At 40.0% G+C, this 19811-nt stretch overlaps 1 protein-coding gene across 4 annotated transcripts in view; it reads left to right on the plus strand.

The window, feature by feature from the left end:
- Positions 1-19811, plus strand: part of LOC140493623 (uncharacterized) — a 250415-nt gene that overhangs the window by 194451 nt on the left and 36153 nt on the right. For all 4 annotated transcript variants that reach the window (XM_072592260.1, XM_072592261.1, XM_072592258.1 and 1 more), the window contains one exon: positions 16789-16941. In XM_072592260.1, coding sequence (XP_072448361.1) covers positions 16789-16941 — 153 coding nt within the window. The remainder of the gene's footprint in view (positions 1-16788; positions 16942-19811) is intronic.

The raw sequence follows: 19811 nt of genomic DNA on the forward strand, positions 1-19811 counted from the left end.
GATCTCAGGTTATTCCAAATAACTTTATGACTAATTAAATACTTTTGATGTGTCATCACAGTTATACGGTGGAAAACAAATTAACTTTATCTTTAGTAATGTTGAGTGAGAAATAAATATTCTCCAGGATATGAGAGTCAACTTCCTTGCTCATCTTTGAAACAGGTAAAAACAATGAAATGGTACAGTGGGTTATTTTACATCTACCTGAGACAGCAGGTAAATGTCTAATCCAAAAGATGGTATTTCTGAATGTTCAACATTTCTTCAGTGCTGCAGTGGAGTGTCAACTTTATGTTTGTGCTCAGGTCATTGGAGTACACCATTCGCTTCAAAGCGAGCTGATTCTGTGTTTGAGTGCTACACACTGAACCACAACAGTCGCATGACTTCCCCTTTCAATGAGCTAATTATAGCAATGTTTCTAGTGTGATTAGCACCTGTTGTATTTGTGTTTCTCCTATCAATAAGATTTTAGCACAGTTGCAGGCAAATACCTAAATATCTAAGTACAGCTCCTCCTGCTTTCTACACATGACCTGTACAATGCCATTTTAACTCAACAAAAACAATATTCAAGAGAGATGTCCTCCTACACAATGAAAGGATCGGTGAAGTTTTAACATGAGAAATGGGGAGGCCTGAATAAGAGAATGACCAAAATAGGCCATTTTGACTACTTTTATGTGTTGAAAGTGAGGCATCCTTCTATGGGGAATATTGTATCAATCCTTTAAAATAATTCTGAAGTTTCCTCCTCTTGGCCTTTGTTATCCTTCTCAGTATCTGGGAGGAAACCATCCTAAACATCCCTTACTGAGGCATTAGATTAATGCTGAGGACCATTTCCTGTGTCTGCAGTGATGTCTGACACCTATTTAAATTTCCACTGACACTGCTGACCTTGATGCATTGCCTGCCATCTACAGGCAGAAGGCTGTGAAAAATAACAGACTGTGAGACTTCAATATCCCAGAATTAGTGTGATTCCTGTCTGCCCTACACCTAGCCCAGCCACCCTGAACATACCTACTTAAAATTAGTATTGTTTTCTTTCAAATGCTTTTTAAATATGCAAATACAAACTGGACTGATTGAAAATCATTCAATACCATCAACTTCCAATATAATTGAACATTAGGACATCAAATGTGCTTTTTGTTATATGTCTCCACCTGTGTCTAATCTTACCAATGTTCCTTTAGTTATTCCAATGCAAAACAGTTCCTACGAAAGCCAATAAAGTTTGATGCATTTCCTCCAGCTATGGCACAGCTATCTATCTCTAGAATTCAGGTCCTTTGCAAACATAGGTTAAAGTAGATTTGCAAAAAAAAACAAAAAGGTGCTGCTTTGTGGAGGCTTGGTGAAAGTTTGGACAGGGAAGAAGCTAAAATCAGATTTACATTATGTATTTCAATATTTTCTTTAAAGAGTTTCACAATGCTTGCGTGGAAATAAAACAAAATGATGGAAATACTCAAAAGATCAATGAATATCTATGAAGAGGAAGCAGAGTTAATGGTGGAATTTAATGGTGCTCACGTGGGAATGGCCACTGAATGTCCTTAATGGTGAATAAAGCAAAATATTGGGGAGGGGTGGGGATGAAAGTTGGGAAGTAAATTGACAGATTAAAACCGGATGATGTTTCCCAACAGTACATGGCAGGAATGGATTTTCAGTGCATTTATGCATATTCATTAAAATATAGGGTTGTCAGATTAAATTGTACTTTCTGGTTAAGACTGTAGCAAACAAGAAACATTCCTTCAGATTCACGACTTGTCAAGGTAGCTTGCAGGAGGCAGTGTAGTCTTCTGGTGGATTTGGAGTGAGGGGGAGCTGTTTTTCTTTATCAGAATCTTTTCTGAATTGGGGAGAGGTGGCTGAATTACTGCATTGAGCTTGGGTGTCAACTATCCAGGCATATCAGGCATGGCTGTCCATTGGAAGAAAGGTAAAATAATAATGGTGCTAAAACAGGACATGGGAAGCAGAGAGAATAAACTGAACAACATAATGAAGATTAATCCAGGCAGAAGGTAGATTAAGCATGATAGAAGGGAGATTAAGGGTAGATTTAATACAGATCAATGGGGCACTTGGGAAATTTGAAGATAACCAAGAGTGGTTCAAGGGTGATGAGGGAGGCCCAAGGATGACAATTGGCAAGTCAAAGGTCCCTAGGTATAGGTGTAAAATACTGGAGGCTAGCTTCATGTGATGGGGAGCAGCTCTAATTTAAAGGACAGTTGATCACAGATGATAGTAGATGCATGACAGCCACAGAAGGGAAATGCAAGGATGGTTGGTGATGGTCAAAGTTGACTGAGGGAGGGTGCGCGATGATGGCTTGCAGCTCCAGTCTGAGTGGGAGCATCCAAAGATATGAACATCTTAACTGTGAAAAACTACCAGAGATCAGTTTGAGGAAGGAGTTGACCACAGTTGAGAGGATGGAGACTAGGGTGTGTCAGCTTTGAGTAGCACTCAGCTCCCCATTAGTCCACAGTTGTCAAGTCACAACGGAGAGTAAAGTAGACTGTGCTGGCCTCTGTTTGTACTTCACAAAATGGAGATGGGCAAGATGGATCTGCGTACCCAGTACTTTTTGATGTCATGGCAGAGAGATGGAACTCGCAGAGTATGGTGCGGCTCAGTGTGTTAAGAAATGGTACTTCACAGTGCCATAGACCCAGGTTTGATGCCAGCCTTGGTCAACTGTCTGTGTGGAGATTGCACATCCTCCTGTGTCTGTGTGGGTTTCCTCCAGGCGCTCCGTTTTCCTCCCACAGTCCAAAAATGTGCAGATTAGGTGGATTAGCCATGGGAAATGCAGGGCTATATTGATCGGGTAGAGGCGTGGGTCTGGGTGGGATACTGTTCGAAGGGTTGGTGTGGACTTGATGGGCCAAATAGCCTGCAGTCCAAACATAGGGATTCTAGGATTTTATTATTCTCATGGCCAGAAAGACAAACAAGCATGGTGTCAAAGGTGTTAGCTACCATGGGTAGTGCAATGCTAAACAATGGCATATAATTTAATGTACCACAGGTCATGTAATTATTTGTAAATGTCAGAGACAATGTCAAAGCTGCCTAAGGATACCACTACAGTCAGACACTGACCAATACAAGGTCGTGAAGCTAGACTTACTACTCATTAGAATGGAATGCTATGCCAAAAGTCTCAAGTGGCTTCACAGATGATGCGTGGTATCTCCTAGTCAGCCACACAAGTCAATAATGGAATTCACAAATTCCCAAAGTGAATAATTGTTGCATTTGATATTAATCAAGAATCTAGAGAAATATTCACCAGTTCTTCTCTGACTGAAATTTAAAGGACAAACCGGTCTTGGGTTCTTTCAGGCAGAGAGATAGGAACAAATATGGACTTCTTTATGTTGAACTGATATGGGAGATGGAAGATGTTCAAACTCCCCTATCTTTGAAGTATAACTCAGCGTGGAAATATGTGCTGTAGTCTCATTAAATTATATCAGAATTCCTGTGGCAGAAGATGTACAATAGAATTGTAGATTCCCTACAGTGTGGAAACAAGCCATTCAGCCCATACTAACCTCCCAAAGAACATCTCATCTAGACCCAATCCAACGCTGAGACCCTACATTTCCCATGGCTAACCAACTAACCTGCACATCTTTGGACTGTGGGAGTAAACTAGAGCACCCAGAGGAAACCCACAGATAGAATATGCAACTCCACACAGACACTCGTCCGAGAGTGGAATCAAACCAGGGACCCTGGCTCTGTGAGGCATTAATATTAACCACTGAGCCACCGTGCCACTCCAAATACAAGAAAGCTAAATTACATCTGACGTAGAGTATTATTAATGTCATTTTGCACGGATTTTGTTTAAACTGTGAGAGACTATGTCTTTCATTTTTTTTTATCACGTATCCTGTATTAAGTCCTGTATGTTTACTGATTGTAACCATATCCTGTTTAAGCACAGCAGTTCACATTCTGAGGTTTGACCAGATCAATGCATACTTAATTGTGAAGCTAAGTGCTAATATACAAATTCACATTTGTTTGTTATTCTTTGTATAATATGTGTTTATAGAAAAGGAAAACTTGTTTGAGATGGCTGTATATTAAAGTCAGAATAAGGATGTAAATCTAAAGACTCAAAATTAAAATGTTTTTTTATGGAGCTAAAATGTTATGGGTGTATAGCAGCAATGGAAGCAGTTAACTATGGTTATCACATATAGTATGCAATGTTTTCGAAAATTGAAGATGTTTCTACAGCAATCTGGGCAACATTGTACAATTCTCAGGGCAGAATTTTATGTGGGGATGGTAGCTGAAAGTGTGATAGGTAGATGGAGGTGGGGGTAATGGTGATAGGTCGGAGAGGAAGTCGAGTGGATAGGTGGAAAGGAAGATGGACAGGTAGGACAGGTCATGAGGGCAGTGCCGAGTTGGAAGGTTGGAACTTGGATAAGGTGGAGGCAGGGAAAATGAGGAAACTGGTGAAATCTGTATTGATGCCATGTGGTTGGAGGGTCCCGAGGTGGAAGATGAGTCCATTGCCACTCCCTAACCACCTGACCTGTCCCACCTATCCTCTTTCCCCCCCCCCCCCCCCTCCTCTCTGACCTATCACCATTACCCCCACCTCCATCTACCTATCGCACTTTTAGCTACCTTCCGCCCCAGCCCCACCCCCCTCTCATTTATCTCTCCATGCCCTCGGCTCACCGCCTCATTCCTGATTAAAGGCTTTTGCTCGAAATGTTGATTCTCCTGCTCCCCGGATACTACCTGACCTGTGTTTTCCAGCACCACTCTCAACTCTAATCTCCAGCATCTGCACTCCTCACTTTTGCCTTCCTGAACTGTGGCAAACAGAACTGTACACAATAATAAAGCTGTGGCCCAACCAACGTCCTAGACAGCTACATCCTCCCAGTTCTTGTATTATATACTCAACTAACAAAGGCAAGTATTTCATATGCCACTTTCTCCCTGTTTGAGTGTCCAAATCCAAGATGTCTTTGTCCACCTTTGTTAGAATGGTCAGATTTCGCACTACCCCCAACTGCTCCTTGTCCTCTTGTGTGTTGTGAGCCTAATCTCATGGGAAAACAATGGGTCAATGTCAAGTCACATTTGTTGAGTGGGACCATTAGTTCTTCTGCTTTTCCATTCCATGTTACATTGAATATTCTGTATATTTAGCGTTTCTAACCTCCAACCACCAGCCTCCTCAAAACCTTGCAGGTTGAAAGGGACCCTTGAATTGTCATTGATATTGCATATGGCCAACTCGTGCACTGCCTTAGCTAAATCTTTTTTCACACAATACATACATACCCTCCCATAGGTGTGCATGAGATTTGACATTGAGGATGCTCACTTACCCTTGCAGCATGGAGGAGACTGATCAGATTTTACAGCAGTTTAGCCAGGGTCCAATGGACAAGCCCACAGCTACTGACATCCTCTGCCACCTCCTTGCAGTTGCCTAAAAGACCGAAAGAAATAGGAAAAAGAGTAGGCCATTCAGCACTGTGACATCTAATAGAATCACAGTTGGTCTGACATTACTCATATCTACTTTCCTATATTTTCTGCATAACTCTTGATTCACCTACTGAAGAATCTATCTAGCTCAGCCTTAAATATACACAAGATGTTTGCTCTCACAGTTGTCTGTGGCAAGGAGTTCCAAAACCTTACAGCCTCATGAGAGAAGACATTCCTTCTCATCTTGGTCTTAAGTAAGTGCTCCTTCATTGAGACTATGCCCTCAAGCCCTAAACTCTCTAGGAAATACCTTCTCAGCATTTACCCATTCCAGCCCCTTAACAATCCTATTTGCTTCAATGAGATCACCTCTGATTTTTCTAAACTTTCAATAAGTATAGTCCAAACCTGTTCAACCTTAGCTACACACAAGGGATCATCCTAGTAATGCCTGTCTTCAATGAAATGATGTCTCAACTAATGGGACCAAACCTATTCACAGTACTCCAGATGCAGTCTTCCCTGGTACAGTTGAGTATAACTTCCTTATTCTTATAGTCCACCCCCATGAAATTAGGACCAACATTCCATTAACCTTTCTGATTACCTGCTGCACATGTGTGAAAACTTTGTGTTTCATGCACATGTACCACCAATTCCCTTTATGTTGCAGCTATCTGCAATTTTCTTCATTTAAATTGTATTCTGTTCTTTTGATTTTCCAGATGCACTGCTTCCTTGATTGATTCCAATCATTTTCTGACAATAGATGTTAGGCTAATACACCTATAGAGAGGGGAAATGAGGAAACTGGTGAAATCCACATTAATCCCGTGTGGTTGCAGGGTCCCAAGGCAGAAGATTAGGCATTCTTCCTCCAGGCATTGGATGGTTAGGTATTGGCAATGGAGGAGGTCCAGGACCTGCATGTCCTTGGTGGAGTGGGAGAGGGAGTTGAAGTGTTCAGTTATGGGGTGCTGGGGTTGGTTGGTGTGGATGTCCCAGATATATACTCCGAAACGATCTGCAAGTTGGCATCCTGTCTCCCCAATGTGGAGGAGACCACATTGGGTGCAACAGAGACAGTAGATGACCTTTGTGGAGGTACAGGTAAATTTCTATCAGATGTGAAAGGATCCTTTGAGGCCTTGGATGGAGGTGACGGGGGAAAGGTGTGGGCACAGAGTCCTCACTTTCTCCTCCTTTATTATTTCTTCAGACCTCCTTTGTTGGATTCTGAATTTATCCCCGTCTTTAGGGCTGTCATTAGCTTTTGCCTCCTTTATATGCTTTTTCTTTCAACTTAATACTCTCCTTAACTTCCTTGGTTAGCCATAGTTGTTTTATCCCTCTCTTAGAACATTTCCTCCTTACTGAAAGTCATGAATTACGTCCTTAAAAGTCTGCTACTGCTTGCTTACTGTTATTCCTGCTTGTCTATTAACTCACCTCACTTTAGCAAATTCTGTCTGCACTTCATTGGAATTCCTCTATTTAAATTAAGCAGAGTTGTTTCCAATCTAAACTTCTCACTCTCAAACTGAATACTAAACTGTCTCACATTATGAGCACTACATCATAGGGGATCTTTTACTCTATGGTTCCTTGGTGCATTATGGTTCAAACGTTTTATCCCTTTTTTATATTTTGGTAGCAATTAGCACCACCACTAACCTGCAATCCTACCTTCTTTTTTACCTTTGAATTCTTTTCCATGCAACTAAACACACACACAAATACTTTAAAGCTCTATTTACAGCCCTAGTTATGCAATTCACCAGGACTCTGATCCCAGCATGATTCAGGTGGTGCCCATCTCATCTTTCCCCAGTACTGGTGCCAGTGTCCCATGAATTCGAACCCACTTCCCCAACCAATCTTTGAGCCACACATTTACTGCTTTAATCTTTTTGACCTTGGGCTAAATAGCTCATGAATCAGGTCGTTGTCCAGAGATTATTACCTTTTCAGTGCTGCTTTTTAATTCACACCCTAGCTTATATTCCCTCAGCAAAAGCTCTTTCTTGTTCCTGTTTCCCCTCTCACTCCAAGTTCCTGTGTAGCCCAGAGGAGATATCATGAAACATGAGCACTGGGCAGCTTTTGGGACTCTTGATCCTGGCCATAGAGAACAGAGTCTGTTCCCCTGACTACACTATCACCGATTACAACTGCATTTCTGTTTTTTGCCCCCTGTTGAATTGCTTCCCTGTACTATGGTCAGTTTCTCATTTTCCCAATGGCCTCCACTCTCGTCCACACAGGGAGTAAGAATTTCAAACCTGTTGGACAAGTTCAAGGGCTGAGACTCCTACATCCCTCTCCCAGTCTCACTCGTCATCACACCCTCCTGTCCCTGACCACTGACCAATTTTGAGGTATAGTTAATCTAAGGGGTGTGACTACCTCCTGAAACACAATGTCCAGGCAACTCATCCCTTCCCTGATGTGCAGCAGTATTCGAAACCAGGTCATCAATTGTCAGCCAGAATGCCTGAGAAACCAATACAGTACTTGCTAGAGATGTGGTCACAATGAAGCTCATCAATGCCCACATCATGCACATATAGCACCACCTGGTCCTGCACCTCTCTTATATTTACTTAGCTGTCAATTTTTTTTTTAATTCTCTACTGATCTTTTAGTTTTTAAATCTAAAATATTGCTATTCTCCTTTAATCAGAAAACAGTTCATGTTAGATAGTCAAATTAGCAGCTCTTACCAACCTATTCCCCCAAAGTTTTCCTGTAATATCACTCTTTGTTCTGTGCTGGGCCCTGAATCCTGGTCTTCAATTTATCCTGTTAAAAGACCTTATAAACTAAGAGACAAAAAAGGCAAAAAGCACCTCTTCCCTCTGCACAGAATTCCACACTGTTCCAAAATCCCAGTAATATAGACTCACGCAGGCTGTGCCTCACTGTGGACATGACCTCTCATTCCTGGTCAAGCAAAGCTTACTGATTGTGTGCTTTCAACATACCTTTTAAATTTAATTGAAGTAATCTGAGATGACTCAGGCTATTTAAGGTTCAATATAATCAGCACCTTTTGAGGCCCTATTCAGTCTTCAGATGATTGACTGATAACTCATTCAGATGAGTTATCTACTTTACTAACTTTTTACTGAATTTCAAACTTTTTAAAATAAGAAAGAAAAGAAACATTTACCAGTTCTATTTCCATGCTACTCCAAAATCCCAGAATATACTTACTCAGGTTCTGCCCCACTTTAGACATAACCTCTCATTCCTGGTCATGGAAAGTTCCTGATTGTGCTCTTTCACCAGACCTTATCATATCTTTCCCCTATTATTTTTAACCTGACCATTGTCTCTGCACTGCAGCAATATGCCCACTAGGAGGTATCTGATGAGTAAGTACATAATGTTTGCTTCTGTTCTTCAGGCATTCTTTGATGATGTGACAACATAGGAAAGATATGCTAGTAATTGAGCCTCACTACTCTACAAGTCACAATGGTGTAAATGTTTTATTTAATCACTAAAATTGTTTCTCTTTTGTACTACGATCCAGAATGAAAGAAACAGCCACTAGATTTCTGTAATGAACTCAAAAATAACTCATTTATTGGAAGCAAGACTACTTAACATATGGCAAAAGTAAGGCCTGCAGATGCTGGAAACCAGAGTTTAGATCAGAGTGGTGCTGGAAAAGCACAGCAGGTCATGCATCTTCCGAGGAGCGGGAAATTCGACGTTTCGGGTAAAAGCCCTTCATCAGGAATAGAGCTTTTGCCCAAAAAGTCGATTTCCTGCTCCTCTGATGCTGCCTGACCTGCTGTGCTTTTCCAGTACCACTCTGATCGAAACTCTACTTAACATATGTACAAGGGACAAGAGTAGGTCACTTGGCCCTTCGAGTCTGCTCCACCATTCAGTAACATCATGGCTGATCTAATTTTAAACTCCACTCTTCATTCCTTTGATAATGAAGAATCTATTTACCTTTGCCTTTAATATATTTAAAGTATCTGCATCCCCAGTCATTTTAAGGATGAGCATACAAAGATATTTAATCCTCTGAGAGAAAAAAATGTTTCCTCATCTGTCTTAAATGGGCAATCCCTTATTTTTAAACTATGATCCCAAGTTCTAGATTTTCCCATCCTTTTGAAATCCACCTCATCACGTCCCAACAGGATCTTGTGTTTCAATTAAGTCAGCACTGGCTCTCCTAAACTCCAGAGAATACAAGTCTAGCCTTTCCTCATAAGGCAATCTGCTCATTCCAAGTATTAGTTGAATAAGTCTTCTTTCAACTGCTTTTAGCACATGAATATTATTCCATCAGCCCAGTCACCTGTTCTGAACTCCAGATGTGGTATTACCACTACTTGTATAACTAATACACAATTTCCCTACTCTTGTATTCAACTCCCCTCACTCTAACATATACAATTCTATCAGCTTTCCTGACTATTTGCTTTAACTACATACTAACTTTCTACAATTCATGTATGAGGACTCCCAGATCTCTCTGTATCTCAGAGCTCTACAGCCTCACACCACTTAGATGTTATGCTTGTTTTTTATTGTTTCTGCCATAATTGGCACTTTGCCATTTGCCATTGCCAGATCTTTGTCCAGCCATTTAACCTGTCTGTATCCCTTTTTAGGCTCCTTATGTTCTTTTCACAGCTCACTCTTCTACTTATCTTTGTGTCAACAGCAAATGTAGCTACTGTTCATCCAGATCATTTATGTAAATTGTAAAAAATAGGCACTAGCAGTAACCCCTCTCACATACCACTCATGTTAGCCTGAAAAAGATCCATTTATTCCTATTCCCTGCTTCCTGTTACGACCATAAGGTTTAGGAGCAGAAGTAGGCTGTTCAGCTCATCAATCCTGCACTGCCATTCAATGTGATCGTGGCTGATCTGATAATGGTAGAGTTTTCTATCTTTTCATGGATTACTGCAAATGCCTTGAGTCGTCTTCAGTATAAATGAAATTTTGATTATCAGTAATGTCAAAAATGGAAGTCATTACCCCACATTGTATGGGAAGCAGTGGTGATTTTAGATAAATCGATCAGTTATTGATTTGGCTAAAAGGTGGATGTAGAGTCACAATTATCAAAATCTTCCTGGAATGTTGAACCCCTGGCCTGTCATTAAGAGAATCTCCCAGGCAGAAGACATAGTTCCCAATTACTTTTTTTGGAGAGCTATATGTGGATACTGACCTACCTTAAGCTGCTTGCAAGTAAGTAGTCCTCTGCTACTGATCCCACCTGTAGAAAAATGGTCCAAGGGTGGGATGATATCAGCTCATCTCTGTACTTACCTTCATCTGCAGCAAAACCTTGTACCAGAAGTTTCAAATGTTCACAATTTCATCTTGGTGTACACAAAATTAGTGTGGGTTAACTCGGAATTCAGATTTTCCTTTTTAGATTCTAATGTTTTTGGCAAACTGTTGATTTGTGCATGTCTAGACAAAACTAGGCACAGTACCTCTGTTGACTTGAATGGCAAAAATCTTTCTCTCTGCAGGAAATAAAATCTGACAGTTAAGCTGTGCAGTTTGAATAGCAGGAAACTTGTGTTAAAAAGCAATAGAATCAGGAGTTTCAAGCTGTAATAATAACATGCTACAGACTAATTTAATCTGACTCCCAAATACTGAGAAGGCATTTAATTGCATTTCCCTTTAATGTTAGTTTGAAATTTATAACTAAAATGGGGCATTGTTAAACCGAAAACAAAACTGATTGAAAGATACTGTCAAATGTAGAGTTTATCAAAATGCAAAACAGAAAAGCGTCTTTTTTAAAAAAAAAAACTGGGTTTACAAGCTGATTTTGAGTTATTTAAGCTGTGAAAAAGAAACTGACCTTTTATCCTCCCTAATTTCCCCTCCCCTCTTGAAGGATTTGAAAATCTTGTTGAATACAATTCCAGGACTCCAGGATTAATTTAAAACATCAAAAGAATCTTTGCTATACAGCTTTGAATAGAACAGTCATAGTCAAGAATGTGGTGCTGGAAAAGCACAGCAGGTCAGGCAGCGTCCGAGGAGCAGGAGAATCGACGTTTCAGGCATAAGTCCTTCATTGGGAATCAGTCACAGGCAATAATAACTAAATAGGTATCCTGAACAAGTAAAGGCATTCTTATACGCAGAGTAGGCTTTTATATTTTAACTCAATCCAACAAATTTAATCCAGTTTCATCTCTGACCGTGGAATTCACTTTGATAAGCTTTTAAATATGGATTCTGGAAGGCAGTATCTCTTCTTTTTCTGGATTTGGCTGCACAGGTCACAGCTCATTGTACCATTGTAATCTCCTTTTCCAAGTAAAAGTGTCACTGACAGACAAACGTAGACATGCCCTCGGCAACCATTCCACAGCTAGACTTATTACAGGGAGAAAGTGTGGACTGCAGATGCTGGAGGTCAGAGTCGAGAGTGTTTTGCTAGAAAAGCATAGCAGGTCAGGCTGAGAATCGACGTTTCAAGCATAAACCCTTCATTAGGAATGGGCTCTTGCCCGAAACATCGATTCTCCTGCTCCTCAGATGCTGCCTGACTTGTGTTTTTCCAGCACCACACTCTCAAAATTTATCTTATGACAGAGCTACGTTATCCTTCCTAATTCTTGAGAACTCTGAATATTTGCTGTCTCTGTCAACTTTCTTCTGACATATTTTATGTCTTAAAATTCAAAACCAATCAATTTTCATTTAAAGCATGGCAGTGTAGCAGTTACCTCCATAGCAACAACAAGGTTTGCTTGCTTCTGAATGACTCTCATGTAGGTAACAGAACAAGCATTGTTTGTAAGCACACACAAATCTTCTAGTTGTTTCAAAGTTCCAAACATTGTTTGTAATCATACACAGTTTTCTTTTAATTATAAAGGATTTGACAGGGTAAATAAAGAATGACAATTGCCTCTTTAAGGAAGCATTCAAGAATTTTCTTTAACAAGCATTCAAGGATTTAAAAAAGTGAGGAAAGTGGTTATGAAAAATTACACAATGGGTTGTTGAAACATGGAATATTTAGCTGAAGACTAATTAGAGAGATGGTCTTGCATCTATCAAAGGAAAGTCAGGTAAGTAGTCAAAATATGGTACATACAGATCTGTGAGTAAGGAATGAAGCAATCAGATTAATTTTGGATTGTACTGGCATTATGGGGAAAACAGCAAAACACACAGATCAAGTAATAAAGACAATGTGTAATGGTATAAACATTAGTGCAAGGTATCAACTGTATAAAGCAGATGAGCTGAAGGCACAGACAAACATTTAGAACTATGATAGAACATTCACCCAGTCGCTACCGGGCCAAAGTCATGAGAGGATTTTCCCAAGTAATGATGGACTTCATTCACCACTGCTGTTCTGAAAATGAGTTTGAGTTCAATTAAATGATAGTATTATTTGGTTAGGTCATCTGCATTAGATCTGAAGATGGGTTCCAATGAGCAATAACTACCGTTCATTTAATTTTTACCTTCTGCAATACCTGCCATACTGTTTCCCAATTATATGTTTCAGTATAACTCCTGTTTCACCAGCAGTCTTTCTATAATGAATTATTTCCTAATTCTTTTTCCTAAATTTGGCTTGTGTAATCCTGAACCTATGCCCAATTATACTGCTGCCATGCATTATTTGCAAGTATATACTCTGAAATAGCAGTACTTGTGGGGCAGAGGCAACGAAACTGTGTTTCTGCTAATATATGATTACTAGCTAATCAATTCTGGGAATGGCCTCAGTGTAATAAAGGGCACAGAACTGCTTTTATTAGGATAGTTGATAATGTACTTGGTATCATAAATTGCTGATATTAATTCTAAATATATTTAATGTAAGCATTCCCTCTTCACAATCTGTTGTACGTAATCATATTTGTTAAGTATTGCTGGGACAAAATACTTACATTGGCAAGAATTCCAAATTTGAAAGAGAATAACAAGTTATACTGCAGGAGGAGAGGAAGCTGATGGATGGGCAAATAGATTTTGGCTGGGGTATTGCCATGGAGAATGCACGGTGGAACAGTTAATCCCCAAGCTTTTTAAATTCATGTCAGGCAATTGTGGTTACCCAAGCTTTGTTTAATTGATAAAAATATAATGTGTTGACATCTTCCTTTTTGCAAAAGTCAGAAACTGAATATACTCAGTTTCTAGCAAGCATAAGTGAGCTACATTTTATCAGCCAGGCTTGCAATGTAAAATAAATTGATACTGAATTAGTACTAGCACAAAAATGAATGGGCCCAAGGCCATCATATTTTCGTCCTGAAATATCTCCAGACAACTCCAGAAGAGAAAGGTGCCTCACAAATTTGAGCAACAGGTAAAATTCATCATTTCACACTACTATCAAATATCAGAACAAGTGGCATTTTCCACTCGAGTTATACAGCACGAAAACAGACCTTGTCTGTGCTGACCAGATACCCTAAACTTATCTAGTCCCGTTTGCCAGTATTTGGCTCATATCCCTCTAAACCCTTCATATTCATATACCCATCCAGATGCATTTTAAATGTTGTAATTGTAGCCACCTCCACCACTTCCTCTGGCAACTCTTTCCGTACATGCACCACTATCTGTGTGAAAAAGTTAATCCTAAGGTCCTTTTTAAATCTTTTCTCTATCACCTTAAAAATATGCCCTCTGATTTTGGACTCCCCTGCCCTAGCCAAAAGATCCTGGCTGTTCACCCTATCCATGCCTCTCATGATTTTATATTCTTCTGTCAGGCCACCTTTCAGCCTCCAACACACCAATGAGAAACCCCCTATCTATTCAGCCTCTCCCTATCACTCAGACCCTTCAATCCCAGCAATCTTTTCTGAACCCTTTCAAGTTTAATAACAGCTTTCCTGTAGCAGGGAGATCAGCTTTGAACACAGTATTTTAGAAGTGGCCTCACCAATGCCTTGTACAGTCGAAACATAACACCCTGACTGCTATAGTCAGTGCACTGACTAATGAAGGCAAGCATGCCTTCTTCACCACCTTGTCTACCTGCAACTGCACTTTTAAGGAACTATGCAACTACAACCGGAGGTCTCTGTTCGGCAACACTCCCCATCTGCCACTCCTCAACCCATTGACCCATCTGATCAAGCTCCTGTTGTACTCTAAGATAACTTTTTTTTTACTGTCCACTACACCACCAATTTTGGTGTAATCTGCAAATGTACTAACCATACCTCTGTATTCTCATCCAAATAACTGATATAAATGATGAAAAGCAGTGAACCCAGCTCTGATCCTTGCAGCACACCACTGGTCACAGGCCTCCAGTCCAAAATACAACCCTCTACCACCAACCTCTGTTCCTACTTTGGAGCTAATTTTGTATCCAATTGGTTAGCTATCCCTGGATTCCATATGATCTAACCTTGCGAACTAGTCTGTCATGTGGAACCTTGTTGATTACTTTGCTAAGTCCATATAGATATTGTATATCGCTCAGCTTTCATCAATCTTCTTTGTCATCTCTTCAAAAAACTCAATCAAAGTAGTGAGACACACAATTTCCTCGCCAACAATTTACCCATCACTGACGTAGTCTCACCGGTCCGTAGTTCCCTGGCTTTTCCTTCACATCTTTCTTCAATAATGGCACCACATTAACCACCCTCAAGTCTTCTGCCACCTCACTCATAACTGTCGATGATACAAATATCTCAGCAAGGAGCCCAGCCAATTGCTTCCCCAGCTTCCCATGAGGTTCTGCGATATATCTCATCAGGCCCTGGGAATTTGTCTACCTCATGCATTTTAATAGCTACACCTCCTGTTCTGTAAAATGGATATTTTCCAAGACCTCACTGTTGATTTCCCCAAATTCTCTAGCTTCCATATTCTTCTCCATAATAAATATTGATGTGAAATATTCATTTAGTATCTCACCCATCTCCTGTTGTTCAATACATATTGATTACTGAAGATGCTGAAAATGTGTTGCAGGAAAAGCGCAGCAGGTCAGGCAGCATCCAAGGAACAGGACAATCGACGTTTTGGGCATAAGCCCTTCTTCAGGAAATCTGAAGAAGGGCTTATGCCCGAAACGTCGATTCTCCTGTTCCTTGGATGCTGCCTGACCTTCTGCGCTTTTCCAGCAACACATTTTCAGCTCTGATTACTGAAGATGGTCAAGTCAAAATCGTTCTTTCTAGCTCACAAATAAGTAATGTAGAATGTGAATTTTACTGTTGATGTGATGCCAGCTATGTTGGCTGTACGTTCCAACAATTGGTGGATCATATCAAACAGAACGAGCCTCTCAGCTTTATGCAATAGGTGAAGAATTGACTGTATTCAATCAGCCCATGCTTGGAAACCTCGGGCATAGTGTTCGACATTAGATGTGAGTTCTCAATTGGCCAACACTTATTTAAAAATTCCTGTTGTATTAACAATTACAAGCAGCTAACTTAAATTGCCAGTCAGATCAACAGTCAGTCTTGCTGTGTGCTTCATTTAAGCTTGGTGGAAGATACGCTTGCAAGACCCTGTCCTTTGAAAGCATGAAGAATTGATTAAACTTTACCATATTTTGGCCCTGTCATTTTGTAAAGTTTCATAGTAGATTTCTACTGTGAAGCCTAGTGCTATCATCCAAACTCTTCTCATTAACTACCTACCACATCCCTAACGCATCTCTGTAATTTCGCATTTATCCTCACCATACTTCATCTGCCATGCATTTGGCCAGTCACTCAATTGTCCAAATCACACTCACTCATTGTCTTCTCATAAATATAAATTGCTGTTCCTTTTCAAATTTTACATTTAAGTTAAATTCCATCCTGGTTACTGAAAAATAAAAAGCTACACCAGTACAAGTCTGTTCCAATATAACACGATAATTCCACTCTCATGCAATCTCGCGTTATAAAAAAATCGCGCAATGGCAGTGCCATTTAAACTAATGGGACCAGAATCACAATATAGCTAGTACAGGTAAGGAAGTTTGCATTCTACAAATAACAGTCTAAATTCTTCAATAATGTTAAAGCCAATTCGCTTTGAGGAAACCCACGTTAGAATGGAGATAAGGAGAAACTTCTTAAGACAGAGAGTGATGAATCTATTGGATTAGAAACGTATCATCCATGATTGAGTGGTGGAGCAGACTTGATGGGCTGAATGGCCTAACTTCAGCTCCTGTGCTTTATAGTTATAGCAGAACTGACTTTATCTTTTTTTTTCAGCAACAGTCAAGTTCCATATTTGTTAAGTTAGAATTCAAAAAGCAATTTTATTTTTACTCAGAGCGCCTGATGAAAATGTCATTAGAAGATCTCAGAGAATTCCTTCAGGAAATTATGTCAAAAAACTTTCAATATGATGATGATGTTGTTATTGAGCAATTGGAAAAGTCTATGGTCGAGCTCAGGAAATTAAAGCTTGAACTTCCTCCACCAGGTATGTCGCAATTCTACAAAGGTTCAACCTATTTATCCCTTAACATTCATCTTAATTTTAAGATTTAAGGAATATTTGTATTACGGAGTAAATTCAGTTTTCTAAATAACGTTTTATTGTAATTTTTTGAATTAATTCCAGACTTCCACTTTCCTTCCACTGAAGAGTTCATTTTTCTTTCCTTCACTTCTTTGGTGCAACTGTTGACCATACAACACTTCCTATCACAGAAGAAAAGTTAATATTCTAAAGGACAGGTTTCTATTGGAAAATGAATTTCAGACAGTGTTCCTTTTCTCACTTCAATAATTAAAGGTAGCTCCAGTACAGTGAGATACTAGCTAAGATGGAGATCATTATATGAGCAATTTGGGGAATTGACACATCACATCTTCCATTTTTTAGTGGTTTACAAAAGAAGTATGTTTTCTGCCTGCACTTTGAGGCAAGCTAAAGCTGTTAAAATGGAAATGTAATGACAGTTGATCTTGGGCTAAAAGATGTAAGAATCTTACTGTAAATGTTTATACTAAAATGTTCATTTGATGGGTATTATCACCCTTTTCAAGTTTAATATGGACTTAGTGTGTGACAGTGATAAATTGATTGCGAAGTTGTTGCTGAGTTGTAAAATAGATGCTAAAGCCAATAACTGTAATGCAGTAATAAACAGGTATATGAAATAATAATAGCAGTAAATTCCCACTTCACTGTAAATTACATGCATGGCATACCTAAATACTAACAAATATATTGTTTTACTTAGCAGCTTTTCATCTATTAAATTCCTTCCCCATATCTGCATTTAAGTTTCATCCTGCTAGCTTCTAGTTTTCAGATACGTAATGGGCAACTGTGAATTTCTCCCAGGATCTCGGAATTTTTGTATTTTCAGTATCACTTGCAGCTTATATTTTTAAGTTTAATCTCAATAAAACATACAATCAAGAAAGAACCCACTCAACTCACTAATGCAGGCTTACTGTAAGGCCACACTTAAAACTATTCACTTATCTGTTTCTGTGCTGTGAACTCTCCCCAAACAGGTTCCTTCAAGGTCAGTTGTGAATTTCACTGTTTGTTAATTTTCCCAGACGCACTCCAATGTCTAGCGATACATGAATTCAAACTGCAAAGGCAGTAACTCCGCAGATTCACTGCTGTGTCATTCTCACTCTCACTCTCACTCTCACTCTCTCTCACACTCACACTCACACTCACAGTGAATCTGGTAAAATTCACAACAGATCTTGGAGGAACCTGTTTGGGAGAATTCACAGCACCGAAATAGATAAGAGAATAGTTTTAAGTGTAGCCTTACAGTCAGCCTGCATTAGAGAGTAGAGTGGATTTTTTTTTTGATTATATATTTTATTGAGATATGTCTCTTGAATAACCTTAAAAATATAAGCCATAAGTATCAAGTTAGCCTGGAGCAGTGTTTTGTAGACCATAAGACATAGGCGTGGAAGTAAGGCCATTCGGCCCATCGAGCCCACTCTGCCATTTAATCATGGCTGATGGGCATTTCAACTCCACTTACCCGCATTCTCCCCATAGCCCTTAATTCCTTGTGACATCAAGATATAGGATGGGAGAAACATTGCAGATACAGTCACATAAATGGGTTAACTCAGGGAAAGGTAAAAGAGGTAGGCAGATAGTGCAGGAGTCTTCTGAGGCTATCCCCATTTCAATCAAGTATGCTGTTTTGGAAAATGTAGAGAGTGATGGATTCTCAGGGGAATGTGGCATGGACAGGCAAGTTTCTTGGTATCGAGACTGGCTCTAATTCAATGAGGGGTACATCGGGTTCCAAGAAATCAATTGTGTTAGGGGACTTTCTAGTCCGAACTCAGATAGTTGTTTCTATGGCGAAAAATCAGAATGGTAAGTTGCCTCCCTGATGCCAGGATCAAGGATATCTCAGAGAGGGTGCAGAATGTTCTCAAGAGGGAGAGGGCCCAGCAGGAGGTAATTGTACAGATTGGAACCAAAGATATAGTAAAGGATGAGATTCTGAAGGGAGAATATAGAGGTAGGCATGAATTTAAAAAGAAGGGCCCTGTGAGTAGTAATATCTGGATTACTCCAGGTGCTACGAGCTGGTGAGAGAGGAGAGAGCAGATGAATGCATGTTTAAGGAGCTGGTGTATGGGAGAAGGATTCACATTTTTGGATCATTGGAATCTCTTCTGGGGTAGAAGTGACTTGTAAAAGAGGACAGATTGCACATGAATTGGAAGGGGACTAACATACTGCGAGAGAGATTTGCTGAAGCTGCTCGGGAGGTGGGAGGTTGGAACCCAGGGAGATAGTGAGTAAAGAGATCAATCTGAGACTGGTACAGTTGAGAAAAGAAGTGAGTCAAACAGTCAGGGCAGGCATGGACAAAGCAGAGAACAAGGTAGGACTGATAAATTAAACAGCATTTATTTCAATCCAAGGAGCCTAACAGGGAAGGCAGATGAACTCAGGGCATGGTTAGGAACATGGAACTGGGATATCATAGCAATTACTGAAACATGGCTCAGGGATGAGCAGTACTGGCAGCTTAATGTTCCAGGATACACATGCTACAGGAGGGACAGAAAGGGAGACAAGAGAGGAGGGGGAGCGGTGTTTTTGATAAAGGATAGCATTACAGCTGAAGGAGGATATTCCCGGAAATACATCCGGGGAGGCTATTTGGGTGGAACTGAGAAATAAGAAAGGGATGATCACCTTATTGGGATTGTACTATCACCCCCCGATTAGTCAGCAAGAAATTGAGGAATAAATTTGTAAGGAGATTTCAGTTATCTATAAGAGTAATAGGGTGGTTATGGTAGGGAATTTTTAACTTTCCAAACATAGACTGGGACTGCCAT

This window comes from Chiloscyllium punctatum, chromosome 22, assembly GCF_047496795.1.
Source record: "Chiloscyllium punctatum isolate Juve2018m chromosome 22, sChiPun1.3, whole genome shotgun sequence".
Taxonomy (NCBI): domain Eukaryota; kingdom Metazoa; phylum Chordata; class Chondrichthyes; order Orectolobiformes; family Hemiscylliidae; genus Chiloscyllium; species Chiloscyllium punctatum.